Source organism: Agelaius tricolor, unplaced genomic scaffold (genome assembly GCF_023055355.1).
Source record: "Agelaius tricolor isolate 1412-34295 unplaced genomic scaffold, bAgeTri1.0.p SCAF_34, whole genome shotgun sequence".
NCBI classification, from domain to species: domain Eukaryota; kingdom Metazoa; phylum Chordata; class Aves; order Passeriformes; family Icteridae; genus Agelaius; species Agelaius tricolor.
Window position 1 is genome coordinate 258794 of NW_027269294.1, and position 9734 is coordinate 268527.

At 41.4% G+C, this 9734-nt stretch overlaps 1 protein-coding gene across 1 annotated transcript in view; it reads right to left on the reverse strand.

Annotated features, from left to right (window-relative positions):
* The window catches only part of LOC139602516 (polypeptide N-acetylgalactosaminyltransferase 18-like), a 28020-nt gene extending 22174 nt beyond the window's left edge, over positions 1–5846 (reverse strand). Inside the window, exons 1-3 of the mRNA XM_071452434.1 lie at positions 5554–5846; positions 4389–4586; positions 1532–1646 (exon numbers count right to left, since the gene is read on the reverse strand). Coding sequence (XP_071308535.1) covers positions 1532–1573 — 42 coding nt within the window. The 5' untranslated portion in view covers positions 1574–1646; positions 4389–4586; positions 5554–5846. The remainder of the gene's footprint in view (positions 1–1531; positions 1647–4388; positions 4587–5553) is intronic.
* Between the last annotated feature and the right edge of the window lie 3888 nt (positions 5847–9734).

The window sequence follows — 9734 nt, forward strand, 5'->3', positions numbered from 1 at the left end:
GATTGTCAGAAGAGCATTAATAAACTGTTAAACAATCTGTAATTTATTACAGCTCTGGAATTTGTTTTCATACAGGCAGATCCAAGCCAGCATAAATTCAGATAAGGAAGCATGTATTATGTTACCTTGCACACTACACTCTGTTACAGATGAGAGTATTTTATGTAGGTCAGGCACTGCTTCCCTGGAGCCAGAGAAAAAGCCATAAGGAAATCAGAGCAGTGTCAGGCCTTATTTCAGTGATCCAGCATACTCCAAAATTTCAATTATGCAGAGATTGTGTCTCTCTGGCCTTGTCTACCAACATACCAACATCAACTCCTCCAAGGCTAAGTGCTGCAGCCCAGACAGGAGACATCTCATGATGCAAACCCAGAGACAACTCCTCGCACTCATGAGGAAACAATAATGTTTTGTCAGTTGGAAAAAGAACAGAAAAATCAAAGTGATGGTAATTTTCAACTCATTGCAACACTGAGCTGCAAAATAAGTTTTTGGGAGCAGAAGGCAGCTCTCTGGCCCTTACAGTGAGAAGAACAATGTTATTAAAAGAAGCAGCCTTGCATTTCTCTCTCCCTTTCCTTAAACAAGTGAAAGAGGGAGAGAGAAAGCTGAAAGAGGGTCTGTGCTTCACTCTGGCTGAAAAACCTCTTTATCTCTAACAGGCGGAAGAAAAAGAATTTCAAGAAGCCAGAAATAAAAATGAGTATTTTGTGTTCTATCTTGCTGTCTCAGGAGATAATTATATATTCTTACAGTAAGTTCCCCTTTTTTTGCTATTGTACAACGGTATGCTGATATTCTGGCAGCTAAAAGGCTCAAAACACAATGTTACCTCTCCCTTACCTTTCCTAGCAGGGCTCAGAATTGATTTTTATAACACACCACCCCATTTTTCACTACCATTATCTACCTAGGAATTCCACTCTTATCAAAAACCTGAGAGATTCTCAAAGAGAACAGAAAGGTGTTAAACTGTGAAGAGATACAGAAAGAAGTACTCAAATCACACACAATACTGCATTATAGTAAACAGGTGAAGAGTGTACAATGGAAAAAGAAAATATATGCACTCACAATATATTCACATTATGAATACCTTAATTCCCTTCTGTCTGGAAGGCAGCATAAATGCCCCTATATTCTACTTTGCTCCACAGTGATTTTCCTAATTTAAATAAACCAAGTAATCTAGAAAGGTTTTTCTCATCACACCTGTGAGAAACTGTTCTTACTGAGTCTGGGACCACAGGTAAGCAGGGAAATTTAGCTATCAACTCTGCAAAACTCTGTTGAAAGAACAATCCCAAATTCTACACATCTACCCTTGTCCCACATTAAGTTCTGTGAAGAGAGCTATTGCTCTTTTTTCCCTCCTCTCTCCTCAAATAAATGTACATGTCTGCAGAGCTGTGGATCTCCTTTCCATGCCATCATCCATGGTTTGGACTGCTTTCCCCCTCTGCAATAAGAAGTAAGCTATATTTTAAATGTAAGCCACCAGTATGGGCTAATTGTTTGCCTTCCTTACCCTGATTCCAAGCTCCACATTCTCTCCTCCATATACTTCCATGCCTTCATCCAGCAATCCAATCTCTTGGAAGTATTCTCTGTCCACTATGAAGCATCCAAGCAGTGCAGGACTTCTGGAAGAATAAATCATCAGCAACCAAAATTAGCAGATAAATTATGAAGAATTTTATTTTTCAGGCACAGACTGTATTTATCATTGCTAGGTAAAATGATGCAGCAAAACAGATTCTTAAGAAAGTATTTCTCAAAGAGCTTTATTGAGCCTTGCCTTCTGACATTCCTAATTCTAAAGTGAAATGAGCACCATTGAAGGAAATTAGAGTCAAATTATTGGACATAAATATTCACCAGAGCAGTAAGGATTTCAGTGCTAGTAGTGTGAGATCCAGGTGCCCCAGTTTTGTTTCTGGGGCACCAGCCAGTGTAGCCTCTGTCCTTGCTAAGTCCTCAAGGCTCTTGCCTGTGACAATTGCAAATGATGTGCAGTTCTGTGTGTTTAGCCAGAAGCCAGGTTCAGCTAGAGCTAAAAACTTGTGTCTGTAAGCTTACCTAAAGAAAGAGATTATTTCTTGAATAGGACCATCCAGATACATTTTTTTAATACAGAATCAAGCAAAGCCTGCCTTTACCAGCATAACATTAGTCCATTACCCTGAGCCAAACCTAAACAAATCACATAGCTTTACTGGATCAGTAAACTCTACTTATGTCATGGTGGGAACCAACCAATTTTTGCTACACAGAGCAAATTTTAGTCAGATAAGAGCTCAGCCACAGAGGGTACAATTTCACCTTATGAGTAGAGAAGGATACAGAGTCATTTAGCCTTTTCATTTTTCTCCTACCTTATAATCCACAATTGCAAGAAATAAATATGTCTTTTCAGATTATTATGCTGGCACTCTGGTAATGACAAGATATTAATTAGCAGTACAGAAGAAATCACCCTGCTTTTATGGAGAACACTCAAGCTACAGCTAGTGGACACATCTGCTTTCAAACAGATCATAGGCTGTCTTAATCACAAATTGTACAGTTCTACAGAAATCTATATATTAATGCCTCCAAGTGCTATAGTACCCGTTTTATAACAATGAAAGACCATCTTTGATGTATTTATTAATGAAGAAAATAGCAGTTAACATCAATACAAAACTTATGCTTCATTTATGATAGGTACTTTTGCCTTTGTTGTTGTTTTTAAGTGTTTCTCAGTGCACCTGCTTCCCTTTGCTATAATTCTAAAAGAATAATGAAGGCAGATAGAAACCATCCATCAAGACACATGGCTTTGTTTGTTGGTGTGCTTGTTTTAATTATCCAACACACACATGCAGCATATTGCACTGAATTAAAAAATGTGCCAGGGAAAGAGCTAGGGAACAAACCTGAAATTCATAAAGTACATGCACTGCCCAGTCCTCATGTGGAACAGAGTTTGGGGGTAAAATGGAAAAGTCATTACTTGGTGTTTCACTACTTTGCATTTTAAAAATCATAATGGTTACTCTGTATAATTAATCACAGGATCATAGAATGGCTTGGGCTGGAAAGGACTTGAAAGATCATCTCATTCCAAGCCCCAGCCATGAGCAGGTACATCTTCAAACAGATGAGGTTGCTCAGAGCCCCACATTCAGCCTGGCTTTGAACACCTCCATGAATGGACATCCATAACCTCCCTGGCAACCTGTTCCAGTGCCTCACCACACTCACAGAGAGAATTTCATCTCAATATCTAACATAACCCTGCCTTCTGTCAGTTTAGAGCTGTTCCCTCTTGCCCTATCACTACCTACTTCTGTCCCTTACCAGTTTTCTTGGAATCACCATTTAGGTACTGGAAGGTGCTGTAAACCTCCCTGGAGCCTTTTCTTCTCCAGGCTGGACAACCCAAACTCTCTCAACCTGTCTTCACAGGAACATTTTTATAGTGTCAACAGAGTTCATTAACAGCAATAACTATTTCTAATGCTGTGGAAATTAACCCCTTTTCACGTTTGTCTTTGGCAAACCTGTTAATTTTTATCTCCTGCTTTCCAATTCTAGGTTCTGTTCATAGGTCAGTGCAGTTCAGAGGGTGTTAAACTGACAGAACCTGAGAAAAGTGCCTGCCTGCCAAGATAGCTGCTGGATGAAAAACAGCTGCCAGTGCTGTTTGAGGTTCTGCTTTCAGGAGGTAAGAACAGCATTCACACTTCCTTTCTGCAGGGAGCTGGAGCACAGGTACCAGCGCCCTCCTTGGAATGAATGTGTGTCTACAAGCAAGGCCTGTACTCTCAGCAGAGCTGCTCAGTGGGTTCAGAGGGTACTACTCCCCTCCCTGAGACAAAGGGATTGTTCTGTACCAGTCTGACAACACTCTGGACATGGGAACAAAGTGCAGACCCAGACTGTCCCAAAGCAAGGACCCAATGCAGCCTTTGCTCACAGTGTCACTGACCAGACATTAACTCCTGGGACACAGCACAGCTGTGCACCTATGTGACAACACTATAAAGAACACAGCTGTCAGGTCAGCTCTGCTTATGCAATGTAACTGCAAAGAAAATTCCATTTCTGGCCCGTAAGCACTAAATTAGCAGGCAAGACATTTGGAGAATGGAGTGCTGCTGAGCAGCCCTGCCTACCATTCCACTTGGGCAGGAAACCTGTTTAAAAAGATCTACTGAAAACAAAAGTTTCCTTTAAAAACATCTACTGAAAACAGGAGTTTTCTTGATGACTGTGTAGGCATCAAGGACATTTAAGTATTTGAAGTTTACAGTCAGTAAAACCTATCACACAGCTGAGCCCACTTGCCCCCTGTCACACCCAGGAGAGCTTTTAGACACTGTAATTTAGTTATTTATTACCTTATTGGAGCAGTTGTGTTCTCCAGTTTCCACCAGGACTTAGGAGGGTTCAGATACCTGCACCACAGCTCCCAGTCAAAGCCTTGTGCTGAGAGGGGATACTCCTCTATTTCAAAATTATCATACTTAATGTTATCGAATGATGGAGAAATTACTCTTTTCCTGTTTTCTTTTATCCTGGTGAGCACTGGTTCAGCCCTAAAAAAAAAGAAATACACTGTTAAGATTACACCAATGCAAGCATAGCACTGATGGAAATCATGGAGTAGTTTGGTTTGGAAGGAGCCCTTAAAGAGTATTTAGTCCACCACCAAATAAACAATATAGCAGCTAATGCTGTATTTTTCAGAAGGAGCAAAGTCTAGAGCTGTTACCCATTCAGAGCCCTTTCTGCCCCAAAATAATACACTGCAACATATTCTCTAAGAGGCTCTGTTGTTAACCTTGATTTGAGCTGGTGGATGGAAGAAATGAGTATCTGCATATCATAGAGCATTTATACCCTTGCTACCCAGTAATGACAACTTCAGGCTCGCAACACTATCAAGGACATCAGGAGCAGAGTTAATAATAGATCTATCCTAGAGACAGAAGCTCTTGCCTTTTTACCTCACTTTTACTTAAGGAGCAAGGGAGATATTAAATCCAGACTGAACACGGTAAAACACATTATTTTAGTTATGTTTACTTTTGCAGAGTGGCCAAAATAACCAAAATAACGCTTCTTGGTTTACACTGTAGAATGTAAAAGAAACATAATATTTTTTAATGAAGATACATTCACCCTCATGGGCAAAGGGCTACATTACTGGAGGAGATTTTTAATGTGCAGTTCGCTAATATGATTTAACTACCTTGTAATTAGATCAGCAGATTACTCAAACCATAAAAATGTATCTAGATCATCTTACACAGCACAAACACATTTTTCCTGCTTGTTATTAAGTATATGAGATAAGTGAAACAATTATCCCTCACACATCAGGTTCACAAGCAGGGTTAACCCTCACCTCCCTGAAAGTGCTCAGCAGAGTATTTTTGCCAGCCTCGGAGACTGACAAGCATAAATGTATGTACACATGTACAGCATATACAGATATATATACAAGTACTTGAAAAATAATAGGCATATATATAAAACCACAAGCAGAAAGGAAAGTATTACCTCACACCTCACCCCGCGCCACAGCCAAAAGCAAAGGAGCCGCAAGGGGAAGCAGCACGGGCGGGCCGTAAACACCCCCTCAGAGACGTTCTCCTCTTAAAACACGAAACATAACTTTCCTGAGAAACAGGACGGAAGAAGCACCTGCCAGCCGCACGCGTTCCCAGACAACAAAGACCCACCAAGCTGCCGGAGCCCGCCAGCACCTTCCGGCAGGCGTGAGGAACGGGGCCCCGGCCACACCCTCACAGTCGAGCAGCACTGAGCAAAGGAGCTAAAAAGCCTCTAAAAGGGACGGAACGCCGCCCGCTCACAGCTGCCGCCCACCCCCGCAGAAGTCCTCAAAAGAACGAGGAACAGCTGCGCCCCACAGGTCCCCACCCTGCTGAGGATTTCTGAGGGCGGGCACCCGTGAGGGGAGGGCTCTTCCCGCCCTCAGAGGCCTGAAAACGGGCGGGAAGCCGTGAGGGGGCGGCGTTTCCGCCCTCAGCCTCGCCTCCGGGTCGGCGAACAGATGGACACGGACCGGCGGAGACTTCCGGGTGTCTGCGCATGGCAAGTTAATATTTTTTGCTATCTTTTTGTGCGTTTTTTTTCTGTGTGTTTGGATTTTTGTTTTGGTTTGTTTTTGAGTTTGGCCCCCAAAGTCTCCTCAGAGCCCTGCGGGGGGAGCCGGGTCCGTCCTGACGGACGTGAGGGTGAACCAACCCTTCCGTGGGGTGCCTCTCTCAGACCCCAAACCAAAATAAAACACCCTCAGAAAGCCTTGTTAAACACAACAAACAGAACGGCCTTTCCGATGTTCTTAGAATATTTCAGGAGAATCTTTTCCAATATTTCTCAAATATAAGAACTGTTCCTCAAATGGTAGAAGGCCAATCAGCACAAAAAAGTGGTTTAAAACCAAGTTGGCATCACTAGATTCTCAGTCTAAGTAAGCTCTGAGAAAATATAAAGAGAGTGATAACAATGATTTGCATTGCTTGTGCAAAGTCCACTAGAACAAGTGTGAATGCGTTTCTTTGTTGTAGAAAACTGTTGAAATGGAACAGAGAAATACCATGGCAGCGTTGGTGTGGAACTTAGGAAAGAAATGGGTTGATTTATAGAATGTGTGCAGGTGTTTATTCTGTGGGGTTTTTCGTAAAGCAAGTTATATTTATAAAGCATGAATTTTATTTTAAAAACTTGAAGAAATGGGGAAAAGCAGAAACTGACAATCTGCTTTAAATCTAACGTAGCATCTCCAACACCAAATGCTATCTTATGCAATGTTTGCTTTCCTAAGTAATTTAACCAATACATTTTGACACGTGCTGTCTATTATCCATCTCCTGCACGTTTAATGACTGCTATATAGTTAGAAGTCTGGAGGATTCTAGGAAATTTCTTCTACATGGTTTACGAATCATCTTCCTTAAACCCCAATTGTCCCCATTTTCAGTCTGAACCTGCAGCAGTCTGTGGCAGTTTCATGGCAGAGTTGCTTTGTTGCAGTCTCACAGGCTCTCATCTTTAGTAAAAGACAAGGAGTTGTTTTGCATGTCCCATTTTTCTCTGATAGTGTTGCAAGCAAATCCTTTTTACTTCAGTCTGGCTGCTTTTCACATATTTAAAAATGTGCTCTTGCTTTTGATTGCTTCTCAAACATCTCTGTTAGTGTTTTACCCATTATATTCTGCATTTGTGATTTTTCTCCATTCAGACCCAGCTAACTTTACTTTTTAAAGGGGTAGTTTTATTCATGATGATTCCCAGCCAGATGTCATTTCCTGACCTAAGCATTCCCCAGCACCTCTTAGATTTCCCAGATATTAATGAAAGTACTATCTTGGTATATAAAACTGGCACTTGTTTCTAGCAGCTGAGGTATTAATGATCGATGGAGTAGGTTATTTTACCCCAAGGCGTTGCTCTAATTCCAAATAAATGTGTGCTTTTCTTTTTTGTGCTGTCTCTTCACTTTTGCCCTGAGCTCCTGGTCCAGGTTCAGGAGAATGAGCTGCAGTGCTACACTGATAGATCGTTGTGTCTAACAGCAGATACAAGGAAGCTTTTAGTAACTCTAAAGCTTCCCTGTCGTTCAAGGCATCGTTTTCCCTTGTATGTGTCCCAAACATGGGAAACACAGCTGGAAATACCAGTGTAGGAACATGGGAAGCTTCTGCCCAGCCGTTTAACCAGTTCAGTTTAGCTCTGTGCTGATGGAACTGTGAGATGTGTTTTCTTTGCATTCCTAATGAGCACAGAACAGAGGGGAAGGCTGCTAGTTTAAAGCAAAAAGCTTATTTTTAAAAGTCTGTGGTAATTCCTCACTCTTAAAGAAGTTTACTGTGGTCTATGAGTGTGTGTGGAAAAAAGGTTTGGGTTGTTTGGGTTGTTTGTTTGTTTGTTTTTCTTTGCTTGCATGTTGCTGACCTAACATTCTACATAATTCCAGTGTGTTTTCAAAAGTTCTTGCTAGATTTGAAAAGTTTCCAGAGAAGAAATTGTCTGGTCTAGAGTATGAGTTTCATCTAACTGTAGAGGAAAGATCTTATGAAATTTGTAATACTCTCTCAGGTTCTGAAAAACCTTTAGATCAATTTTATACTGATAACTGGGTTTAATACTCTGCTTTTCATTCACAAAAAACAAAAACTTGGGTTAAAATTCATGTGTTGCAAAGTAGGTCTACCTCGGTTTATTGGTTCTGTCAAAAACCTTACTGTGTACTAACAGATATGTAATGTCCTTTTGAAACCCTGTCCATGAATTCCATGTTGGAATCCCCTAGTTCAGGAAAGCCTTTTTGGGGAGTCTTGGTGAGACAATTTTGTGTGAAAGCTTAACGTGTAACCATTTCATCCCTCCAGTGTTACCTGTGCAGATCGGCAGTGGCATTGCACTCTAGGTCTGCTGAATCCATTTCCTGTGCACAGAAACCACAACAGTCACTTGTAGGTGGAGTAGGTCAGGAGTGTGGACATGGGAAGTGCAGGGGGTGGTGCCAAAAGGAGGAGAAGAAGAGAAATGAGGAATGTAAGGAACAGCTCTCTGGCTTTAGCTGTGGGTGTCCCTGAAGGCTGCTCGAGCAGTGCAGCCACACGTGAGGGAAAGGCTTTCCCTGCAGCCACAGCACCCAGGCCATCATCACACAGGAAACTTGGAAGCACTGCTGAACTTGGTTGTGTCAATGCCAAACTGCTGGATCGATTGATGGGCCAGAAGTGGCAGCTTGGGGAAATATTTGGCCATCCTCTAAAGGAGAAAAGTGAGGGCATAAAACTGGCGGTGAGAGGGTGATTGTCTGTTCATTAGAGACTGTGTGATGTAAGAGGTTTAAAAATGGCTTGTTCCTGAGTCAGTGGAGCTTCTCTGAGGCAATCTTCTCACGCATGTTCTCTGGTGCTTTTTGGTATAAATGCCATTATTCTCCAATGCAGCATTCAGTTGGGCTGCAGGTTTTAGTATTATTTTAGTATTGTCAGAGCTTTGAGAATGTATTTCTGGACTGGAGTAGATCTGCTGGCGTTGACATCTTTGAAAAGGTTGGCTGCTTGAAATTCAGTTTTGCCTGGGTGATCCTGCCATTTTCTAGGGAAAAGGAAAGTGTGATATTAGCCATTTTTAACATTTTGTTACAGAGTATTTATTATGAAATTGTGACCGTGTTCACAGGGGTTCTTGGATGAGGGAAAAGACGAGGATCTGACTCCATGTTTCAGAAGGCTTGATTTATTGTTTTATGATATATATTACATTAAAACTGTACTTAAAGAATAGAAGACAAGGTTTCATCAGAAGGCTGGCTAAGAATAGAAAGGAATGATAACAAAGGCTTCTGTCTTGGACAGAGAGTCTGAGCCAGCTGACTGTGATTGGCCATTAATTAGAAACAACCACATGAGACCACCCACAGATTTACCTGTTGCATTCCACAGCAGCAGATAATCATTGTTTACATTTTGTTCCTGAGGCCTCTCAGCTTCTCAGGAGGAAAAATCCTAAAGAAAGGGCTTTGCATAAAAGATGACACCTTGAGTATTCTGTATTTCAACCAATTATTACTTGGGATGCATTTTGCTTTTGAATTCACGGGATGATGTTTAATTTAATATTCAGTCAGAAGTACTCGGTGCTGTTTACCATGACAACCAAAAACAATGAATAATATATTTATGTCATCCATTAATAACCAT